The sequence below is a fragment of the Sinohyriopsis cumingii genome, chromosome 4 (assembly GCF_028554795.1).
Source record: "Sinohyriopsis cumingii isolate HCF-2022 chromosome 4, ASM2855479v2, whole genome shotgun sequence".
NCBI lineage: Eukaryota > Metazoa > Mollusca > Bivalvia > Unionida > Unionidae > Sinohyriopsis > Sinohyriopsis cumingii.
In genome coordinates, this window is record NC_142964.1 from 71964548 (window position 1) to 71990333 (window position 25786).

At 35.0% G+C, this 25786-nt stretch overlaps 1 protein-coding gene across 1 annotated transcript in view; it reads right to left on the reverse strand.

The window, feature by feature from the left end:
- Positions 1 to 25786, reverse strand: part of LOC149801431 (dmX-like protein 2) — a 212399-nt gene that overhangs the window by 13043 nt on the left and 173570 nt on the right. The window contains exons 36-43 of the mRNA XM_089955559.1: positions 22881 to 23067; positions 17093 to 17176; positions 14091 to 14151; positions 11451 to 11581; positions 7647 to 7724; positions 5182 to 5326; positions 1649 to 1738; positions 638 to 765 (exon numbers count right to left, since the gene is read on the reverse strand). Of these exons, the coding sequence (XP_089811685.1) occupies positions 638 to 765; positions 1649 to 1738; positions 5182 to 5326; positions 7647 to 7724; positions 11451 to 11581; positions 14091 to 14151; positions 17093 to 17176; positions 22881 to 23067 (904 nt within the window). The remainder of the gene's footprint in view (positions 1 to 637; positions 766 to 1648; positions 1739 to 5181; positions 5327 to 7646; positions 7725 to 11450; positions 11582 to 14090; positions 14152 to 17092; positions 17177 to 22880; positions 23068 to 25786) is intronic.

Here is a 25786-nt window from a genome sequence, read left to right on the forward strand (position 1 = left end):
TGTCTAATGTTGTAAAGTGCTTAGAGCTTCTAAAGATTAGGTTCTATACAAAGTCCTCATTATTATTATTATTATTACTCCTTGTTATTCTTCTATGTTGATTATTAACACTTTTCTAGAAGCTTATTTTCCCTTTCGTCTTAAACATGCACTGTTTTCTGGATGCCTTTTTAAAAAATTCTATAATGAACAGTTTAATCATGTAGACACTTCGCATGAACAAATAGGTGCAGTTTAAAGCATCTGGGGTGCTATTGTAAAGTTAGTCTGGTTCCCTGACTAATTTTACTAACTCTAAGATGAAACCTGGATCCAAATAAAACAAGGATGAACCAATTATCTGGATTTTTTGGCAACAATAATTTTTCTGTAGTTTTTGCTAGTATGCAATAAGTCCGTTATGGATAATTTTCATTAGTCATACAACAAAATCATAAAAGAGTTGGCAGGTCTGCCCTACACAAAATTACAGTTGGGCAAAATAGGGAAGTCTGAATGATAACAGTAACATATTTATGTGACTGACCTAGACACCTTAATTTAGGCTGGGCTACCAGACATTTTTTTCCTGGTTGTCTGCCAGACTACACTCTCAAGTTTTTTACACATTTGACTCTGAGTAAATCCTTTTTCTTACCTTAATGTCCCCTTCAGCTGATCCTGTGACAAAGTACTCCTCCTCCAGGTCTATGGCCAGACATCTGATGGGAGATTCATGTGCCTGGAATGTGTGGCGAAGCTGACGCTGACGGATATCAAACAAACCTGGGTAAAAGGTCAAGGAAACTAACATATCACACTCCATTTTAATCATTAGTAAATTATAGCCTAAAATACTCCATATGTCAACACTTTAAAGCTCTAGATATGAGTCAATACAATACAGGTGTCTACACCAATCTGATGCAGTTAAATGGCAGTGAATAAAGTCAAACACGGTCCATAACTCCTTTAGCTTTATGGAGTCTTCCTAAAGCAAAGCCTATTGCCAAATACAGTTTTAACCAAAGTTGTCATTCCATAGTTACTGACAGGAAATAAAATGTGCAATGGATGGCAACATAATGGCATGGGTTTTGTCTTGGTTTTAACAGCACTTTGAGCATATCACTGGTTTTATCATGCCAAGGAAATTGGAGCTATGTGCCTTTACAAAGACAAACCAAGGCAGCTAAACTGGGTTGACCTGGACACGTATAAAATCCACAAGTCTTAAAGTCCTATACATATATTGTGAATTCTAATTAACAAACTGATCTTCAAACCTGAAAAGACAAAATTTAAGCAATGCAAGGGAAGGCAATTTGCAACAGACATATTCATAAACAAGACCCGAAGAATCTAAAATGAGTACAAAGAATTTAATACTTGGGTGTTTTCCATTTTTTAAACAATGCTTATAATGAAAGCAGCTGATGTGTTACCTGAACATGATATAGAACAAATTCATGAAATTTTCAATCACAAGGTGGAAAACATGATCATGGTTTAAGTAAAGTATCTGGTTCTTCCAAAATGCTACTAAAATATATATATATGGCTGAACAACCCAAAATTTGAATGAGAAATAGGGATAATCAGTCAAGTCAATGACTAATTATAATACAAGATATAAACCCAGACATGTTTTTATTTTTATCAAGGATACAAATTTCCCCATTTCTTCCTCCACTGATCAGCAACTGGTGATGAGAGGCATAAGCAACAGCTGGACTGCCATGCTCATGGCAAACAAATGCTGAAATAAATACATATAATGCATTAAAAAAAAAAGATAGCTCTTTGCTGTAATTAACAAGAGTACCATGAATGGAACAAAATACACTTGCCCAGTGTTTGATGTAGGCACTAGTAGGCATGGTTGAATATTGTGATTATTGATCAATCGGTCTCAGCGGCCTGTAAGTTTGGTCAAAGTTTTCAGTCTTGAAATAAACTTGCTGTGCAGAAACCATTATTTTCTTGTTAGATCTATCATGGCCATGGCCATGGCCTCTGACCTCCAGGTCCCAAAATCTATATGTTAAAGATGCCAAGTGGACGCAAACTTACCAACCCTTACAATTTTGCCTTAAGTCTCATGAAAATGACTTAAAATACGGACTTACAGCATAGAAGCAAAAACTAAGGAAAAATTATTGTTGCAGAAATATCTGAATTATAGGTTTATCTGTTTTCAATTTGGATCAGGGTTTAATATTAGAATTAATGGAATCAGTCAGGGAACCAGACTAACTTTGCAGCAGTACCTCAGATGCTTTAAACTGCACATATTTTATCATGCAAAGCGTCATTATGATCAAACTGTTGATTATAGAAGAAAAAAATTAATGGCATCAATCAAGTGATGGATGGTGAAGACAAAAGTGAAAATAAGCCTCTTAAAAGTGTTAATAATAAACACAGAAAAATGAAAAGGAATATTCAGAATCTTGTGCATATAAGCAGGAAGGGTCACAATTATGTTTACTGGATATGTTGTGCCAGTTTGAGTATGTCTCATGGGGGAGATATAATTGCCATCGTCATGTGAAATGGTAAAAAGTTCCAAGAATTATGTCAAGCTGAGATATAGCAACAAATCATTGAGCTGCATAGGGTTTGGAACTGAAGTTTGTGCATCTATACTAGTGGTAAATAAGGTCTACGTGTACTTTACAAACTTTTCAGTTGAACATAATGTTTACCATCGCTGCATGTTTCAAATACCAAACTTTTAAATGTTTTCCTGCCTTACAATAACAGTTTATGATATTTTGTTACAACTTACTAAAAACTGGTCAAACTTATGGAAAAAACTAACTGCCTTACTGATATGGTCTCATCAGGGTTGGCAGATCTGTGGAAGCCATCCACAAAGTTTGGTTAAGAGAATTTACTCCACAACCCAAATTATTATGTAAAACTAATTTTTACTGAAATTCACAATGACCATGATCTTTTGATCCCCAAACCATGAGGCTGCTAACTTACTCCAAATGGTGCAAGCCACCCACAAAGTTTAGTCTGGATCAGTGTTGTAAAACTCAAGTTATTGTGCAGAAATGTTTGTTTTCTTTCAGTGGAAGAGTTATTGACCTTTTGATACCAAAATCACTAAGCTGTTTCCTTGTCCCAAGTGCAAGATATTTACAATGTTTGGTCCAGGTCTGCGACATAAAACTAATGCTACAGAACAGAATCAAATTGCTCTTTTCAGTCAGCAAACCTGACTATTGATCTTTTTACCCCCGAATCAATAGGCTTATTCATCCTTCTAAATGCAAGCCATCCCATGATGATCCATTATTTTTATGAAGAACTAATATTATTGTGTGGAAACCATTTTCTTCTTTCAGTCAGTGACTTTCAAACTTTGGACCCCAAAATTAATAGGTTACTTCATTATAATAAGTGCAAAATGTCCACAAAGTTTGGTCTGGGTCTGTGAATTAAACTAATGATAGTGTGTCTAAACCATATTTCTTCTTCCCATCACAGTGACAATGGCATTTGACCTTTGGATCCCAAAATTTACAGGCTTCTTCCTTACCCCAAATGCAAGACATCCACGTGTTGGTTCAGGTCTTGACTTTTAAACTTCAACTAATGTTCGTTTATGTAAACCAAATTTGTTCTTTTAATCAGTGACTTGAACTTTTCATCCCAAAACCTACAGCATCTTCATTACCCCAACTGCAAGACATCCACAATGTTGGTTCAGGTGTTGTGATGCAGAATTAATATTACTGTGTGAAATCATTTTTCTTCTTTCACCTGACCATCAACCTTTGGATCCCATAATCAACTGGCTTGATCCTTACACCACTTGCAAGCCAAAGTTTGGTAATAGTAAAAGGGGGGAAAATTAGATATTTTTGTGAAATCAAATTGGGAACAGGTGTATGGACATACGGATGGATGAACAGATGTCATAACAAAATACACTCCACCTTAGTATGGGCAAACAAAAATAACTTGTAAAATCTTGAAATTAATAAATATATCAGCTACTCTTCAATTAAAATATAACTGAATACACTTCTCGAGAGCTTCTTTATGACTTACTAATATTAATGTATTGTGAATGTCCTAGTATGCTACATTAAATGCTAAGAAATTTAAAGCACACTGGCAAAACCCTTCTTAATAGCTATCTAAAAGGTATTCATTTCCAAATTTTGATAATAATTTCTACATGCTAACCTCAACCCCCAAGAGGTATAAGCATAATTATTGCTGTTATAAGTTGCAATAAAGCATAATTTGGGCTTAAAAGGTGTAATCTATATATTACTTGCCAGATTTACAGCATGTATGAAAAGGATGCATTTACTTTTGCTATTAACCTGGTTCGTGCCTGTCGAAATTCTTGTCACAAAGGGCAAAAGTGATATGGATTATAACTGGAATACAAACACAAAATATACTGAAAAATTATTTATGGGCAGCACTCACTTCAACTAGTCTACTGAATGACTGAAATTCTGTAATGAGCATGATCATGTGCTCAGAGTACTGTATTATATTACTCTCATATTCTACTTTTAAAGTTTGTAAAGTGGTGTTGAGTTGTCCTTTTTTATTATCTGACATGTTTTGAAGTTTGAAAGTTTAATCAAATAATATCCACAACTCACACCATGAAGCATTTTGCTTAACATCTGGTGCCATTATTTTAAAAGTACAAATTGACTTGCTACTTAATTAGCTGATCAATATAATAAACATGAGAGGAAAAGTTCATATTTGAAGATACCCATCTGTTTTCTTGGAAACGGGTTATATAGTTGCTATAAATAGCAAATAAAGTATACTTACGTTATTCATAAGCAGCTGTCTTCTTTATAAGAATATTCTCAAAGTTATGAGTGGAATTAAAGAGATGATAATAAAAATGACATAAACAACTTTTTTATTGCTTTATTTTTATTTTTTTAATGTAGCCAAAGTATAATCCATATGCAGGCCAGTGTAAAACTTAATCTGGTGAAAAAAGGCATAATGATTACACCAAAAGCGTAATGGTTGGCATGTATAATAATTGACAATCCTTTAAATTGCAAAACACACAGATGAATGGGATGAGCACAGTTTAACTTTTGAATGTATAACATCATTCAACTTTCAAATGAAAATTATTCTAAACATATATTCAGTTTTAAAAAATTTTAGAATGTGAACTTTATGTAAGAAACTAACCATGAACAAGTGCATTCCTTGCTGGTAAGAGAGTATCCCACAGGCAGACATTCCGGCTTTCTGAGGAATGTCCAGCAGTACCTATCAAACTTGAAGAGCCAACAAAAACAAAGTCACTGGTTGTCTTGTTATGGCAGTTCAAACTCTGAAATGGAAGAAATATAAATTCTTAAATAATAAATGATAGTACAGTGGAACCCTGCTATAGCGCAATAATTGGGGTAGAAAAAATTGGATTACATTAATATCGGGGTTGCGTGAATGCGGGGTTTTACAGGATTTTACTTTTTTTCAGAGAACAATGCATCAGCACATATACATTTATTCATGTCTAATGTATATCATGAATAGGGTATCAACACCGTTTACTATCGTGCCATCGTGGTATGCAATTCATCTATAATGCATGTAATTCCATTGAAAAATTGCACACAGATTTAAAATATTCAATAATTTTGTCACAGATCATTGTGTCTGAATTCAACGTCTAATATATAGCATGAACAGAGTATTAACACCATTTACTTACCATCTGATATCATACTGTCGTGCATGCAGTTCATCCATAATACATGTAATTCAATTGCAAAAACTGCATACATATTTAAACTATTCAGTAATTTTGTCACATATCGTTATATGTTTGAATTTAATGGGAAAAATTAACAGCAAAATTAGGTTAAGAAAGACGAAGCACATGTATGGTTCATTACGTTCCTGGGTCTATGAACAGTGGGTGTACAAATTTCATACTGCTAAAATTATTTAAGATACGTTTCCATGTACCTTTATCTGTTGTAAATTCTCAATAATAAACACTTGTATGCATATTCATTTGAATGACTACATCAAGAATAATTAACAAACAACACATGCTTTCAGTGCATATTAATTTTACTTAAGATTTTGTGAATGTCAAAAGAAACATGTGAAAAATACTTTTATAAAGATTTTTAAGCTGAACGCATGTACAATTTCATACCCTTACAATTTCCAGCTAATAAAGTGGACATTTTTTTACTGGTCAACGAATTGCATCTAATAACACCGCCAAGCCCAGCAAACATGTTGGCGGCTTTTGTTTTTTGATGTTTATTAAATTGTGAGAATCTTCTATCAACCACCACATTGTCTGCTGCTTGGTTGTGTACACAGTTAAAGAAGAAACACATGCTGGCTATTGTTTGAGCAACAATTGTATACAGAATTAATTGAAGACAGTCACACATGTTGGCTATTGTTTGAGCAACGATTGTATACAGAATTAATTGAAGACAATCACAAAGACGACTTACTGGCTTTACTCATGGATCAGTAATAAGTAACATTTCGATAATGTTAATTTTGGCATAACACTTCAAGAAGCTGGTGAAATTGTTAAATTTCAGAAGCCAGGCCACGATCGTATTATATTCGAATTCATATGTAAACTCTTCCCCCAAATGATAATAAACACTTTACACACTATTTCTCATATTTTAAAAAAATAAAAAAATATAAAAAAATTCCAGGGACGAGAAAACTACACGTACATGTATTTAAAATTTCAGAAACCACACCAATATTGTATTATATTCGAATTCATACATGTTATGTTGACCAAAATGATAATAATTTTTTTTATACACTATTTCAAGTACTTTTTAAAAAATATATTTTTCCGGGTATGAGAAAAATACACATACATTTGTTTAAAAATTTCAGAAGCCATGAGAATTTACTGCAAAACAAAATTTACTGTTTATTCACCATTTCTACAATAATAAGCCAATGCTTGATGATAATAAATATCACCCACCCCCCTTTTAAAAATTTTAGCAAATGTTTATGACTGTCTATAGGGCAAGGACCTGAATGCTGCACCCACAAACAAAGTATGCTGAAAACTTTTGACTTAGACCTAAAAGCATAAAAAAACAATATTATTGCAATGAAGCTGGAAAAGAAGTGACTGACATGTCTCACTTCCCAATACAGCTGTTTCGGCTAAAAATCATGTCCACTATTAAATCGATCCCCCACTTTCCACCAATGTTATTATGCTGGTCCCCTAAAGATATCTTGGGAGAATTTACCATTAATATTGCACATGTTAACTGCATTAAACACACAGTGATATCATCTGATTTAATTCAGTTCACTCTCATGGGATGAATTTATACTGCCTGACTTATTTATATGGGCAAACTCAGTCACACATTCATAGCATTCAAAAATATGAATGGTATGATTATGTAATTTAGACACTGATTAGTGACTGATTTATCTCTTTAATATCAAGGCAAACTATGCTTCTATGGTAGTGAATAAACAAACTGAAAAAAAACCCTAGTAAAATTACTGAAATTGCATGATATTGTGTTGGGAGGCAGAAGAACATATTAAAAACAAATGATCTGCCATACAATCACCACTATCTGAACAGTTAAAAATAACCCAGAAGAATGAGTAAGTCTACCACTCACCAAAATTGGCTTGTTAAAGTTACTGCCCAGTCCCACCTGCCACAAGCAGATCTGTCCCTCAGCATCACTGACACAACACTGAAAATACAATACATACACTATTTGCTAGAGTACAGTGTATTGATACTATTTACTGGGGTACAATGTGTACACTGTTTACCAGGATACAGTGTCGACACTATTTCCATACAAGTGACTAATGAGAGCAATCATTACATGAACCCAAAGGTGACAAAGAAGAGGTGTATAACAAGTGCAGCTCTCTATTACATGACAATATCAGGCAAGCTGTATGACTGTCATAAAGAAACTCAGATCTACTCAACCTGAAGTGTAGTGGATATAACCCAAAGCCACACACGCATCCAAGTCTGATGTCAGGCCATCATAAATCCCTAAACTTTTAATTACATATTGATAATTTTTGATCTTCACTGCCCCCAACTCCTTCTTGAAAGTGGTGGTAAACTAAAATCCTTTGCATTGATGGGTCTTTGAGTATACATTGTCCAAAATATCTCTGTAATTAGATTTCTTTTACATATGACTTACACTCCAAAAAACACCATGGGGAGAAGTCAAATATTATAATCCTGTGCAAATCTACTATACCAAATAGCTGACCCTTTGGTATGAAATATGGTATACTGATGCTCTAGGCATCTCTCATCCTATGGCAATCACTAACTCGGTGTCAATGACCATTTCCTGTTTTCTATTCATGTTGCATACATTTAGTATTTATCAAAGAAGTTTAAAATTTACTTTTTCCAACAAACAAACTAGGAACTTGTGGTTACTAAAGTACAAAACAAAACAGACAGAAAGGTTTTATATTGCTAAAGAAAATGTTGATGGAACAATAGAAAGACACTCAGATTGAAATGAAAATACTGATGACATACACATAAAATCAAAGGCACATATTCAATCACAAGAGAATGATGGAACAGACAAACACATGAAGTGGCTCTTAAATATGTGGATTCTGTTTTGATGTAATGGTGTATGTTTTAATAGTTATGCTGGTGATAATTTAAACTTAATTTTGTGGTATATTATTTGCTCATCAACCTTTACTGGTAAATAAAAGTACAGAGGATTCCTTATTAATTTTTGTTTTTGCTGAATATATATATATTTTTCTTAGCAGACGATTCAATGTAAATGGTGTCACTTATTTGTTTTATAAGGATAGACCATGTTTTAGAATTCTTCATCTTCACCCTTTTTTAATTAACTGATTGTCAAACCCAGACCTGCCAACCCAGACGAGTCCGTCTCAGTAAGGCAGCTGAATTTTTTCCCACAAGACTGACCAGTTTTCAGTAAGGTGTAAAACAAATATCAATAACTGCTATTTTAAAGCTGGAAAACGAAATTAACAGTTCAACACAACGATGATAACATTATGTTGAACTGAAAAGTTCAAAAGTATGCGTAGACCTTATTTACCACTAGTACAGTTGCACAAACTTTAGTTCCAAACCCTATGCAACTCATATGGCTTGTTGCTATCTCTCAACTTGACGTAATTATTAGAAATTCTTTTTCCATTTCATATGAGGATGGTAATCATATCTCCCGCCACAAGACATACTCAAATTGGCACGTGATGTCCAATAAACACAATTGTGTCCTTTCCATATTTTATAAACAAGAATCTGAATATTCCTTTTTATTCTTCTTGTTGATTATTAACACTTTCTAGAGGCTTATGTTCCATTTCGTCTTAAACATGTATCACTTCTGGGACACCATTTGTAAAAAATTCTATACTCAACAGTTTGATCATGCAGACACTTCGCATGAACAAATAGGTGAAGTTTAAAGTGTCTGGGGTGCTGCTGTAAAGTTAGTCTGGTTCCCTAACTAATTTCACTAATTCTAATATGAAACCCGGATATAAAAGAAACACAGATGAATCAATTATCCAGATTTTTTGGCAACGATCATTTTTCCGTAGTTTTTGCTTGTATGTCATATTTTAAGGATAATTTTCTTAAGACTTATGGCAAAATAGTAAGAGTTGACAGGTCTTTAAACCTTGAAGTTTGAGTATGTTTATTAGGCTCCACTTCCTAAGGACTGTTCCAGTAAAACATACCTGGGACCCAGGGAAGGCACTTTGATGTGAGGTACTCAGCCATAGAGGCAATTTACATTTTTCTTATTATTTTAATAAGAACTCTACGATATTAAAGTACCCTGGCATATATTTTTCAAAAACTATTCTGAATTAAGTAAATTAAAGGAGTCTCATCATGATAAAATGATGCATGGTTTATAATACAAGTATGCATCAAAACAAACTCAATAAGCACACTGTATGCCTGCCTATTTATGCACAAATAAGGAAGCATGGCTGACTCAAGAAATAACTGATCAATGGATCTCAACGGTCTGAATCCTTTGTCAAGGTATGCAGTCATAAACTCAATATTCAGAAATCATTATCTTATTTAATATTTTCTATCTTTAACCTTGAGACCCTAGAATATATAGGTTTTTTTATTATGCTAAGTGACAAAGTTTGGTCAAGAAAGTCACTCCAGCACAAAAGTGATTCTGCAAAAACTTATTTATCACTGACCCATAATGACCATGTTCCTTAACCTTTATACCCCAAAATCAATATGCCTCTTCCATACTGTAAACCTTTATACCCCAAAGTCAATATGCCTCTTCCATACTGTAAACCTTTATACCCCAAAATCAATATGCCTCTTCCATACTGTAAACCTTTATACCCCAAAATCAATATGCCTCTTCCATACCATAAATGCAAACCCTTCACATCTTTGGTCAAGGACCTTTTCTCAAAATTGAAGTTTTTATGCAAAGATCATTTTTTTATTTTCAGTTACCTTGACCTTTTGACCCAAAAATGTGTAGGCTTCTTTCTTACCCAATGCTTAAGTCAGGTAAGGAAAACTTCCTCCTGGGTGAGGGTCGGATAATGATTTTTAAAGCAACACTATGATGTAAATTAACTGAAAAAACCAGGTCACAGGCCGGATCTGGCCCATGGACCAAAATTTGCCCACTCCTGGTGTAGGTATATGGTCAACAACTGCTGCAAAAATTATACTTCTTGTTTCAACCAGTGACCTAGACCTTTGCCCATTCGATTCCAAAATCAATAGATGCCTTCCTCACTTGAACTGCAAGTCATCCACAAAATTTGGTTCAGGTCCATTATGTAACAATTTAACCATTATTCTACTTTCAATCATAGTAGTCTTGACCTTTGATCTTATAACCCCCAACACTGACAGGCTTCTTCCTGACCCGAAGTGCTAACCATCATCCAAGATCGGTAATTGTAGAAAGTGGATAATTTGAGTTACTGAACAAAACTGAAATAGGGAATAGACAGCCAGACAACATCACAACTTAATATGCTCTGTCTTATGACGAGCAAATAAACATGAATGCTTTTTATTTAATAGGCTCAAATCAGGAATGGACAGGTACCAGGCTCAGCTACCCATCCCCAATAAGGTTATGATCTATCAGGAAATACCTGGACCTGGTGCCTGGCAAAATTTCCCTAAACATCCATCCCTAGCTAGCTCAAATACAGTGAAAACCCTCTAACGAATAAATCACTTTGGCGATGAAAAGGTGGTCAGGTAAGAGGGTGGGAAAAAAATTGTGAACACTTACCAAATTAGCACATGAGGTGGCTTTTCAGCTGGAAACAACCCATGGGAGGGTTATCAAAAACTAAGGACCAGTATGCCTGCAACTAACCAAATATATGGTAATTCAATATTAATACAATGCCAACTGATAGTTCACCTTGTTGCCTTGGGAACTGAAGAGTACTTTAGTGACCTTGCTGAAACTCCCTGGCTGCCGTAAGACTGTCAGGGGCTGGTTGTGACCCCACTCCCAAAGTCGTACACTGCCATCTGTGCTTCCTGTCAGATCTATAATGCACCATAAAACAAAATTAAAAATGTTGTGTTCCAAGCCAATGATAAAAACATTAAAGATTGTCAGTAACCCATTTGTTAAGAGTCGATCTAACAACTGAGTTACCATGTGGAGGAAGGAAATAGGAGACTGTTATGCAAATCACTTAACTCATTCGGCCCCAGAGGTTTTTATCGTTTTCGCCTGAAATGTGCATAGGAAAGACATTTGGGGAGCTATTTCTGAATACATCGTAATACATAGGCTTTCAACAGATTTTCCATGAGACTAATGCCTATTTGTATTAGAAACATCATTTTCCATTGGTTATTGTGCTTGCGCATGAGCAGAAGAGTAAAAGTTCTTTTATTTTTTATTTTATTTTTTTGCTTAATGGACCCATCATTTTCGCATGGAGACCGCACTTTATTCCAAATGCCCACATTATCCTAGTTTTTGCAAAGGATCACCTGTCTGTGTACAGTTCAGACCGGTCTGCCTTAGATCTGAGGCAAAAGGTCTAAAATCCGGACACAAAATCGCATTCCAACCACGAGCAAATTTTGGGTGGAAACAAAATGGGTCAAAAAAATGAGGTTTTCGCTCTGTATTTTGTAGTGCAACTAGAACTTCCAGATTATCTGGTATCATTTTAGAGCTATATCTGTCTGCTTTTTTGTAATACCACCCATGTTGTTGTATCTTAAATGACCTTGATGCTGCAGAGCTTGGAAATAGGGTACAGCCACATCACGCCTACAGACGGGATTGGGGCCGAATCGGTTAATGAGACAAAAATTGTCACAGTGACCTACTTTTGACATAGTCAAGTTCCTGTTGTGAGTGAGATAAACGGCATAAAGCTGATTGCAATCTGAACTACATTACAAATTTTTTGTTCAACATTTAAATGCATTAAACTTGAAATAATTATCCATTTAATTTATTTATTTCATAGGAGATCTTTGAAATTAAGGATACACATTTGGTGCATACAATGCATATTTAACTTGTATTTTTTTATTATACAAATAATTTCTTTTGTACAACAGTCAAAAAGAGGAGAGGGTTCATCCATGTCCAAGGTTGGCAAATAAAGATGGCACATCACAGAAAATACAAAGATTGCTCTTCATGTGTTATTAAGCCAACTCCTTTCATTTCAGAATTTTTTTTCTAAATCTTTTCTTTATTCCATATTAGTTTATGCATTCTCTCTCACTATGGGCATAGAGATGCAGAAAAGACCCAATGTGCCCTTCCATATGTCATAAGACGTGACTAACTAAGACAGAACCTGTGGTGGCACAGTTGTTGCTGAACTTACAACCAAATGGGTGCCACTTTGAATTCTGACATCTGATTAGCCTGGATTAGCTAGTGTGGTGTGCACTTTACTGAAATTGCCTTGCACTTAACCTACATCTGTTGCTGAACTGTACAATATGAATCAAAACAAATTATGAATTTGTCTTAAAGGAACAGAACATAACAAATACTACTGATATATTTCAACTATATGCATGCATATTCATCAATAATCAGTCAAACAAGATGAGGAAAGGGTTTTCTGAATTTAGAACAATGTATTTGACATAACAGATCTAAATATACTGTTCAGCTACAATAGTTCATCATATCTGTTCATCAACACTGTTGTTGCTGTTGTTGTTGTAGGGTTTAATGCCATTTTTCAGCACAAGATAGGCTATACATGGTGGCCAGTATAAATAGCAGAGGAAGAACCTGGGAAAACCTCGGAAAGAACCACCAACCCAACAGAAGCTACTGGCAAGCTTTCTCATGTACCCACGTTGGCCAAATCCACGCAGACATTGGCGATACAGCAGTGATCCATAATGGTGAGAGCTTTAAACCACTCAGCCACTTGGGGCCCCTCTTTGAATGACTGAAATAAGCTAGAAATCCCAAGCCTTTGTGATAACAACTGTTACCTTGATTAATCGATTGTGAAATGCTGATGCTAATGCCCAATTAAGTCTGATGAAAATTAGTTTTATGTAAGTTGACATATTCAGCAGAAACCAAGAATGCAAACATAATGTATGTTGACCTTGACCTTTATTCTATTGATAGCATACTTGGTTGGGAGTTCACCTTCCATTGGTGTAATGCAAGTAAGAGTTCATAAAAATTAGTGTGGGAAACTTGAGTTAAGTGACATGTGGAACCCTGAATGACAATTTTAGCTCCACTTACACTGACTTCTGGGCCCAAGTGACCTTGACCAGCAGTCCCAAATTAATTAGACTTTTGTCTCTACCCATGCGCATGGCACACATCAGGCTTTAGAAAAACAGACTTCAGCAAACTAAAGTCATGCTGTGGAAACCAGCTCATCTATGGATGTATAGATGGCAAGTCAACTGGAGAATAAAGATGGATATTTTAATCAAATAAATTTTGTTTGCTTTTAAGATTTCACATGACTTTTGTTAACATCAATGATAATGTTGCCATTAATTTTATTCAATTTACATAATTTACAATATTTACACTTACAGTGAGGCAGTTGTGGATGGGCTCCAATACGCCTAACACCTGCTACAGGTCTTCTCAGAAGCTGCAACAAAATGCAAGCTGATTAACATGCAAATTCTAGGAAATGATGTTCCCTGCTTTTTGTTTTAAAATTGGAAAGTACACGTTTGTTGATGAAATGACCATGTGACAGTAGTGATATACTGAAGTGAGTTACGGTACAATTGCAAAGAAAGGTATTGCTGACTTTATTGAACTCTGGAACCCTGATGAGGCCTCATCAACATGAAGCTGAACACAAAATGTGGGTCCAACATTTAGCAGCCTTAAATGTACAATATAACATATAGGAAATGGATATTTTTCCACTCAAAATACATAATTAGAAAAGTTGACACCAGTATTTAAAAAACCTTAAATCTAATAAGTATAATTCAGAGAAGTATTGTGTTTAAACAAAATTGAGTCAGCCCAACAAACAAGGAGCAAAAATCTGCTAAATGATAATGCAGATCAAATCAGAAAAATCAGAATATGCCAATTTGTCAACAGCATAATGCTTTGTACCAATGATGTTTTTACCGCTCCTGTGGCCTAGTGGTTAGAGCATCTGCCTCGGATGTGGGAGGTCATGGGTCCAATCCCCAGTCGAGTCATACCAAAGACTTACAAAAATGGTACTAACAACTGCCTCGCTTGGTGCTCAGCATTAAGAAGTTAGTGTTAGGACTGGCTGGCCTGGTGTCAGGATAATGTGACTGGATGGGACATCATGCTACACGTCTGTGGCATGATGTCCCAATGCTAGACATCACTATAAACTGTCACACAGCAGACATCGTAGCAATATGACTGATTTTTTTTAAAGCTATGTTAAAAATCCAAATCACTTACACACACACACCCAATGGAGTTACTGTACAGAAAGGATGTTGGAAAGTCTGAATTAAAACCACAACTCTGCTAAACGTGTACAAAAACGATACCAACAACTATATTCAGCTTAGGTCTCATTAACATCAAGATGCCAAGTAAAATTATTTCATAGCCAACAAAGAAGCAATTTATGTGCAGAAACAAATGTGGCTGGCACTATATGGAGCCACAACTCTGCTAAATAACAAAGGATGCAGACAATAGATCTCAGTCAAGGTCTCATCAATGTTAAGCTTCCAGCCAAATTTGGTTAAAATCCAACTAAAATTATGTGACTTATTACGCAGGAATGGAAGTGAAAGATCCAATAACCATGTGCTAACATCAACCTCTCACAAGGTCCTATCAATATTAAAATATCTGCCAAATTTGGTTACAATCCAATCAGAAATGAAGGAGTTAATGTGCAAAAATGTGTATGTCAATTAGGGGCAACAACTCTGCTCAATGAAAATTGTGTACTTAGAATGCTGACAATAAAGCATATATGCATAAAACATTTAGTTGAAATCTAATAACAATTATGGGAGTTAGTGTGCAAAAATGAAAATCTGGGTGGGTCTGAAAACAGAGGGCTTTAACTCTGCCAAACGATGTCAACAGGAACAACTGAACCTGGTGAAAGTCTCAAGAAAATGAGGCTGCACATATCTGATTGAAATCAATAATTACTCATGGAAGTTACTGTGTGGAAATGAAAAAAGGTGGGTCTGAAAATCAGGGGCTAAAATTCTGCTCAATGATGATGCAGAATGCCAAGGTCTCATGAAAATCAAGCCATACTTTAAATTTGATTGAAATGCAAACAATAATTAACTGAGTTATTTAGGTGAAATAAAAGTAGGTGAGCCTGACAATCAAGGGCCATAACTCTCCTAAACAACGATGCAGATTGAGCAACTGAACTCTGCCAAGGTCTCCTCAGTACCAATCAGCATATCAAACTGGAATGAAATCCAATAATAAGTAAGAGACTTATTGTGTAGAAATGAAAGCATGACAGGTGACTGGAAGGACAGGCAGAATGTAGTAGAAATCAAATAATACTAAAAAGCAGGGAACGATATTTCTGCTCATCACAAGGTAAATTATACCATGCACTACAATCGTTACAAATGAACTTATGACAAATAACAAATTGAAAAAGAAAATTAAAGCCTTCAAAAATATACTTTCTTTCCATGATAAATAGCTGAGTAAGAAAACTAATGCAATGAAAACTAATGCAATGTTTTACTTATCCTCAATAATTACATTATAAAACCTTCAAGGTGGAAATTTGCTTTTGAATACCATTTACTGAATGAATCAATCAAATCACATTTAAAAACCATCATACTATACATACACAACTGACAAAAAAGAAATAACAGGATTACCCAAGAATATTTAATGTGCTTATGTACATGATTACTATAAAAACTATTCAAAACCTGAAACCTACAAAGAAGCACAATTAAATTAGATCAGCAAAAACTATTCTTGATATAAAGTTACATTTATGCCATTAATGAATAATTTTACCTTATAATATACAAATAGATATGCAAGGTATCAGTTATTCAGACAAGGTTACAAACAACACTGTCACTAACTGACAGTAACTAACAAAGACAACCTCCATAATCTTTTGCCTATAGTTAAAACATCAAGATCTTACAGTGCATTCAAATAAAATTGAAACAGCATGTTTTGTACAGCAACACTGTAAAAGCAGAAAATTTATCCATGGTTCAAAAGGAAATATAGAATTAATTTAAAATCAAGAAAAACCACTATTACTAACTTGTGAACTCCCCCTACCCAGTTCCCCCCCAAAAATGAGGGAGAAATAATTAACATCATTTTTATTGATGAATAAAAATTTTCACAAAAGAATTTTGTACCCAATGAAATTTTCTGATTTTACTGTATTTGAAATGCAAAACAAATACAATAACATTTTTTTAACACAACCTCATAATCACTAATGTCATGCATCACTGCTTACTTAATACAAACAACATCAATACATCAAATCTACCAATTCAATGAACCATAAACAAGTTTTCTAACCAAACTCTCAACTGAGAGTAGCAGTGTCTTACCGTGTGAACCAGTCGCCTGCTTCTATCAATTATACAGAAGGAGAACTGGGGATTTGTGATACCGGGTATATGAATCCCTTTTACCTGCAATGCCACATTCCAGGAGCAAGCAAAGGAAAGAAGGAAAAAGCAGTTTAGGACTTAACAGAGAACTTTCCATGCTCCACAAACCTTCATGTTTAACTTCTGTTGATTGAAATCAGTGTACAAAAGCAGCTTATCAATTCTGTAGTGCAAGGGTTACTTCTGGCCTATTTCAGGCCAAATATGGGTTCAGTTCTCTGACAAATTTCTTTCTAACCAAAATAAACTTCCAACCCTGGCTAGTGTCAAAATTCTCTTTCCCAAACTAAGGAACCTGGGCTCTATTTTAAAAATGACAGCAAATTCAATGTATTATTAAATATTAATTAAAAATAATGGTTACTGATATCAATGACTGTATCCCTCTGGGCAGCAATAAATGTCAATTAAATAAGCTGAAAGTCTGTTATAACAAATTCCTTAAAGAAAAGCAATTTTTGAAATAAAATATTTCTTAGACAATACTTACCTGATGATATTACAGAGTCCTTACATTACCTTGCAAAATCCAGCCCTCCCTTTACCTCCAAAATATAAGCAACATTTTTTAAAGTGCTAGGATATCATCTGCTGAGTGAAGTGGAAGTCAGACACAAGGGACTGAACGGATTGCTACCAAATCCCTGACCTCTCAAGCACAAATTACACAAGAAATTCATATGATCGTATCTTAAGCATAACTCAACAAATTTGGGACAAAATGCAAGAGCTGAAAAAAAATTCTTTCCTTCCTTTAGTAATAAAAATGAGTTTTTCCTCTTCTGATTGGTGCAATGCATTTTACATATCACCTCACTGCTCTGATTTGGTCCTGGACACTTCCCTGTGAAGAATGATCCATCAAAGACTAGGATTTCAGAACAAATCACTTCATATTCCATGAATGGGAGCCAAGCCAGGATGCTAATGGCCATTAGAAGAGGAACTGAATCACTGTGGCAGAACTGAAGTAACTCTGATTGACCAGCAAGTCATGAATTTCACTGATTCTGCCTTCTAATGCAAGGGTAACTGGGAAGCAAGGCTTATGAGTGGCGAGTCAACAAGGCTTTGGATGGTCAACACAAAATAATGTGCAGTGAATATGATGGTCACCTATTTACTTTTCTGAGCATGACCAAGTATCTGAGTAATCTTTCTTATATTTTTGCAACAACTTTTTCAACTTTTTATATGGTTGGTTGTCCTCTCCACCTTCGACGCATTTTCATTTGGATGATATGTTTAGACGACTGGATGACAAAACTAAAAACGAAATCTAGATCAGATGCATGCTTCTCAAGAACAAAATAGGCAGGTATAAAGCATCTGAGGCACCACTGTATAGCTAGTCTGGTTTCCTACCAAATTCCACTCAGTCTAAGATGAAACTCCAATACTGAACATAGAGTCTAATATGAAAATCTGGATCCAGAACTAACCAGGACAAAAAATATCTGGAACAAAAAAAACTGATCATATTTTCGTACTTTTTGGCAATCATTCCCTAAGTCTGTAATTTGAGCATTATTTTCATAAGACTTATGGCAAAATCATAAGGCTTGGCAGGTCTGAAGATGTCCTGCAAATGAACCTCAGCAATTTCCTGTAATGCCAGTGGATGGGATATGAAAGTATGCATCTTGCAGGTCTAGAATGACCATAAAGTCTCCCACTAGGAAAGCAATAAGGAGTGACCAATAGGTTTCCATCCTGAATTTCTGAATTGAAATGACCATATACATTAAGTGCACTTAAGGTAATTATCAGTCTGTGTTTTTAATTGGATTTTGGAACTAGAAAAATAGTCCAAGTCATGACTGAATCTAAACTGTAAACGATTGTCTACTGCCTTTATGGAGAAAAGTGTTAATTTCCTTCTGCATGCCATCTGCCTGGTATGGGTCTTTCCCATCATCCATGGCAAAGAGAAATCTGGGTAATGCGGATAGAGATGGTGGAGAACGTAAGTGAAGACCCTCCAAACTACAGGGATCTTCTACATAGAGGCTCCCCATTCAGTAGTAATATGTTTTGATATTCTTCTCAATGGGACGAGTGAAAACAACAACTCAGGCAGGGCATGAATTTATATGGGAAGAAGGCTTGTGGGATAAGACACTGGCGAATAATCTGTCTTTCTCTCCCTACACTGTTAACTCTTCCCCTGAGGTTCTGAGACCTTGCTGAAGAGTAATATCCAACCTTATTTTCTGATTCAAACTGAAGACTGAATGTGGGAGCAACTTGTTCAACCTGTGAAGGCTAGCCTCCAGTAAGTCCTGTTTTCTACTTTCTTTATTTGGCCATGAAATAGGGTATCAGATGAGTAAAGCTGAAATCTTGAAGTTCCTTTGTGATGTCTGTTGAGTATTTGTCTCTGCAAGTTGAAGACTGCCAGCAGCAGCTGTGGAAATAGACAATGAATGTCGAACTGCTCTGTTCAGCACAAAAGTTATAAGTCCCAAGCATGACTGAAGAAGTCTTCTCAGCTGGATCTAAGATCAACTAAGTTTGTTGGATTATCACCAGAGATGAGATCTAGCATGGTAATGATTGCAACAACACTGTGGATAAGTTATTCATGCCTAGCAAGGTTTGTAACAATGTCTACACTGACAACCAATCATAATATTTTTGTTAGCTGAATCAAGCTATTAAAATATAAAGTATAAATAAAATACCCACCACTATCAAAAGTTTATATACTGGATAGCTGTCGTTGTGAAACATGTTGTTAGTACTGTAATAATTTTGATGGATAAGTTTATCATACGTTATGCAACAAGCGAGGAGGCACTGCTTAGTTCATGGAGGGACTCTCCCTTGCCAAAATCGTCTCCAAAGAGGCCAGTAGGCTGTCCACAGAAGCGACCTCAAATTAATGATTCTGAGGATGCATCACAGAAAGAACCACCTACGAAGAAACTGCTCTAGATGACGAGTCTGACTGTCTTGAACCTGAGAGTACTCCACCCGGTTCTGCACATGGTCACTATAAACATTATACATTAAAGCAAAAGAAGGATATCGTTAACAATGCAAAACATCTGGGAATTAGACCTACAGTGGAAAAATTAAAGATGCCAAAATCCACAGTGACTACCTGGATAAAAATGGACTTTTCTGCAGATATGAACTTGAACAGATATTTGCCTAAGTGTGGACGACCCATTTCATATGGACAAGCTATATATGATACGATAGCTCAATGGGTGCTCACTCAGCGTGACTTGCAAATTCCAGTCAGTGTTGAGGGATAATGTATATATGCCAATGAGCTTGTCTCAACAGAATTTCCGGAGAGCAAATTCCATGCCAGTCGTTCTTGGGGAAAAGAGTTTCATGAAAAGACATGGGTTTGAGCTCAGAAGCAGGACATCTCTTGCCCAATGTTTAGCTAAGGTTCTGGAAGAAAAGATTGCTTCATTCCATAAGTTTGTGATGAATAGACATGAGGAAGATGAGTTTGACGATAAGTTTATTATTAACATGGACGAGACACTGATGTACTTTGATCTTGTGCCAGGGAAAACGGTGGACAAAGGAACGAAAAGCGTTCTGATTCGTACAACTGGAGTGGAGAAGAGACACATTACTGTCGTTTTAGCCGTTGCAGGTTCTGGTGATGTATTACCCCCAATGATTATTTTCAAGGGAAAGAGACATCGAGATCTGAAGGCACCAAAAGGGTGGATTATAGTAGTTCAAGAGAAAGCATGGATGGACAAACGCTAATGCTGCGATGGATTGATGGATTGAAGAAATTTATTTGCCATTCACCAGAAGAGAGCGATCACTATTAGTTATGGACTCGTTCTGGGCAAACATCACTGACAACGTGAAGAAACAGTTGCAGCGCAGAAATGTTGTGCCAGCAATAATACCAGGAGGCTGCACATCCAAGCTGCAACCTCTTGATGTGAGCATCAATAAACCTGTCAAGAGCTACCTCCACCACAGCTGGATGGAATACATAAGGGATGCAGCGAATGCATTAAAATCATCTGATGAAAGAAGCACCGGACTGATCGAGACAGCCAGCGAACAGACTGTATTGGACTGGTCTGTAAATGCCATGGACACATTGAAGGAAAAGCACACAATGATAATGAAATCTTTCAAGGTGTGCAGCATCAGTGTCTATCTGAGCGGAAATGAAAACGATCTGATCAGAAATGACAAACAATTAAATAATATGGATGATGATAGTGATACAGAATTTAAGGGGATTTCGCCCAAGGGCCTAAAAAAGGCTATGGACAAGCTACTTGATAATGAATAATATATTTAAATATATTACAGCATTAAATCATATTTCTTTTCATTCTTTGATATTGTTATGTATGGCTTAATTTAAAAATGTTTATCTATTAATCTATCTGCATACACACACACACATACATACATACACACATACATACATACATACATACATACAATTAAGAATTTTAAATTATATTAGTTCATGGAAGTTCATGGTCACATTAAATAACTGGCGACCAAATAAAGCGAACTATGTATCAGTTAAATTAATGGCAAACATGCTGTGAGTTTTACATTAAAACGAAGCAGCAGATCTTCCTAGATTGTGTCCAAAAACATAAATTGTAGAAAAAATATGGCAGAACAACGTCCGAAACCTTACAAGGCATTTAAATATTTCAACAACAAAAAAGGTGTCTGAAAACGGTGTCCAAAAACATACGGTAAATATGGTATAATATATTACATGCCATAATTACAGCATACTGTATGAAAAACGTACATCTGTTTTTGCTAATAACCTCAATCTGCAGCAGGCCAAATTGGGCAAAATCCATGTAGATTAGAACCAAATGACAAATTATTTATATTCCACACTCACTTTAACTAACTTTCGCAGAATCATCATGAAATCCAGTAATTCTGCAAAGTGCTCAATCAGTGGGCTGTATTACTTAAATTCTTTTTTTCTTCAAATTTGTAAAGTGGCACTGATTTGTCCTTTTTCTGATCGAACATGCTAATAAGTTTAAAAAGACCAATCTGCTGAAAGAATTTTCATCCAAAAGTCAAACTGTCAAAGCCTGTTTACTTTAACATCTGCTGCCATCTTCTTTAAAAGTAAAGACTGGACAACAATCTAAGTTGATTGTCAATATAATGAAATCTTAGAAGTAAAGTTTAAAGTAAAAGAAACCCATCTGTTTTGTTGGAAGTGGGTCATATATAGTTGCTATAAATAGAAATCAGGGAAGAACATTTATGTCTATAACAGGCAAATTAACTTTTACACTATTCTTACTTGGCAGCCTTTCTTTTATAACTGAACATAACAGTGACAGAGAAACCTGACCAGGACCCATACACCAATGATGATTACAGAAAAAGTGATCCCAATGTCCCAATGTCCTGACTATGCTTTGCAAGTGAGAAAAAAAAAATGGGATCTTTTACAAAATGCCTTCAAACCATTTTATAATCAAGAAAAACAAAAAAAATTACTGACTCCAAAACTGAAATTATCTGGCACATCATAAAAATGGGTAAATTTTGAAAACTATGTCCCACCTAAAAACTGTGCTAAAATGTATACAAATATTTATTTTAGAAGCTTGTTGAAAAAATGATATTATATGTTTTTGGTAATGTAAGCAAGAAGAAGACTGGCCAGTCCACTGACAATTCCGCAACAAATCATATATAAGCCTGATTATTACATGAGAAGATGATAGTGACTTACAACGTTTGCCCCCATGCCTGACTGTGCCATCATCTGTACCCACGGAGGGTAAATGGACGGGATAGTGGCCACTGAAGAGGGACCCGCACGAGGACTCTCCGAACCTTTGATATCCATTGTGTTACTATCTGAAGGGGTCTGCATAACCAGGAAATCAACATTTTCTCCTACATAGGCTGGAGTTGGGCTGAAAATTGAGCAGTGAGCATGACACTAGACTTGTAAGTGAGCAGAAGCATTGCTGTAAAATGTCTCACCCTGACCCAAAGGTCAAAAGGCTGAGAAAGCATGCTGCAGAATGAATTGTCTTTAAGGTTAGCTTCATAGTGATTCATTTAATAAATCTATCAATGGGTTTACAAAATATAAGCAAATGATAAATCTTTAACCAAACCTTATGACAAATTTTCAATGCGAGAATGTCACAGAATGAGCTGTCCTACCTTCATAATAAAGCACTGCAAGTATGAACTAAATTCATCATGGAGCTAGGAAATGCTAAGCAAACAGAAATACTTAAACCAGAACTTTAATTAAAATGTTCTATTTCTATCGAGTAATTCCAAGGAAATGCAAAGCAAACAGAAATACTTAAACCTGAACTTTAATTAAAATGTTCTATTTCTATGGAATAATTCCAAGGTGAAAGCCAGCATCATCAAGTATGAATTATCCAAGTTTTATAATGATTCAAGAAATTTATGATTTATAACAAACCATGAAAAATATGACTTATAATGAATCATGAAAACTGATTTATAATAATAATGAAAAGTATGATTGATAATGATTCATGAAATGTATGATTTATAATGATGAAAAATATGATGTATAATTATTAATGAAAAGTATGATTGATAATGATTCATGAAAAGTATGATTTATAATGATACATGAAAAATATGATTTATAATGATTCATGAAAAATATGAACAATATCTATCAAGGACTTTAGAAATTATAAGTAAAGAATCTTTTTAACAAAACCATAACTGTTGATGATGATGGTTTAAAGTGAATATGTCTCATGGGCTCAACAGAAAGTGTTCAAAAAACTGCAGGAGCAGGTCACTGCTACCCAGTCTTGGTGTATGGTGTAGCCTAATCCTAAGATTTACCTATAATGCATATTTGGTGGCCATAGCTTAAAAGATGTGGAAATTAGAGCACAGACATTATATTTATGTTTAAAAATCTTGAAAAAGAGGTTAAAGTGATCCAGATTTGGGATGTGAGTTGTGTTCATCCCAAGATGTCTCTCAACGCACATTTTGGTGGCAATAGATTAAAAGGTAATTTACATTAGAGTCCATGCAAAATAGTAACCAATTTTATCTTTGAAAGAAGGTCACAGTGAGACTGAGTGCACTAGACACATATTCAACCCAAGATATGCTTTCAGTTTAAGTCTGATATCAAGAGGTGTAGCAGTATGGAAGTTACAACCTGGATTGGAAGGATGAACACTATTTTATTAGCAATTTTAAATAAATTTTGGAAGTAGATCAACATGACCCAGTTTGTTGTGCAACACAAGTCCATCCAAGGAAACACTTTGGTGTTGTTAGCAATGAGAATTAAGGTATTGAAATGCAGGATGTAACTTTTGTCGAGCCTGCCTTGGCAGAAGCTCAAAATAATCGCCTCTTTAGCACTGATGTCAAGGTTTACATGTCCATCCTATGTTTGTCTATTTCATTTTACATCCATCCACACTCTAGATTACACACAATGTTAAATTGTTCCACTTGCCCTTTATTTCAATATTCTTTTTTCCCATCATATTCCAATTTGAAATATACCTTCACTATATGCTTGTGTTTATCTACTTAAATAAATGCCCTTTTTATCAAAGTCTGGGGGGCACGCTTGAAATGTAGGTTATGGAACCTTCTTGCTAATCAAATTTTAATACATCTTAAAATGTAGGTAACAGGAACCAAATTTTGATGACCACAACAAAAGAACAATTGGATAAAAGAAGTTGGATGAGTGAACACATGAAGTGAATCCAATCTATCAATGTCATGGTTTTACTACCCTAAATAATTAATTATCAGATGGTATCTAATAATGACTGAAAACTGAGTATCCTCGAGATATGATTACAACTGAACTCCAAGCTGGTATATATATATATATATATATATATATATATATATATATATATATATATATATATATATTCTATTTTTAACTTTTTTAACTTCATCTCTAAAGCCAATGTAAATATATTGATTGTGACAGAAAGAAGTGGAATCTCTACTGGTATATTGTTCCAGGGTATTAGAAACTCTTCTGAGTTAGTCATTACATTATTATGACATGACTTTCTGCTTAATCTGGCAAGACATAACTCTAAAAATATCTTGGTACAAACTTCAGACATATAATATTTGAGTTGACCACATTTTAGTACTTAAGAATATTATAAAAATTTTAATACAAAATCTAACATAGTTAACAATCAGACTGGTACCAGAAAATTTATAGATATATTAAATTTTTCTGAAGCATGACACTAGTGCAGCCTCTGGTTCATGGTGGGTTACATATAGTTACTAAAGAAAATCTGTATGTAAGGACTAACATTAAAATAGACAACAAAGAGCTAACTGGCTTCCATCTTTACAGCATAAGAGGACATTAATATAATTTGAGCAACAAGAATTCCATGACGTGCTTTGTCACCCTGCTTAATAAAGCATAATTCCTTAACATGAGTCTAGCCTTAACCCTAACCCATTTTAATGCTTCCTGAGACAAAATCAAGTTTAATGACAAACATAAGTTTCAGTAATAATTAAGTCATGGTGCCCATCAAAGTACTGAGATTATAGCTGGCTTGCATGATTATGGAAACATGGTACAGTAATCAAGATAAAAGGGATGAACATAAATTGTGA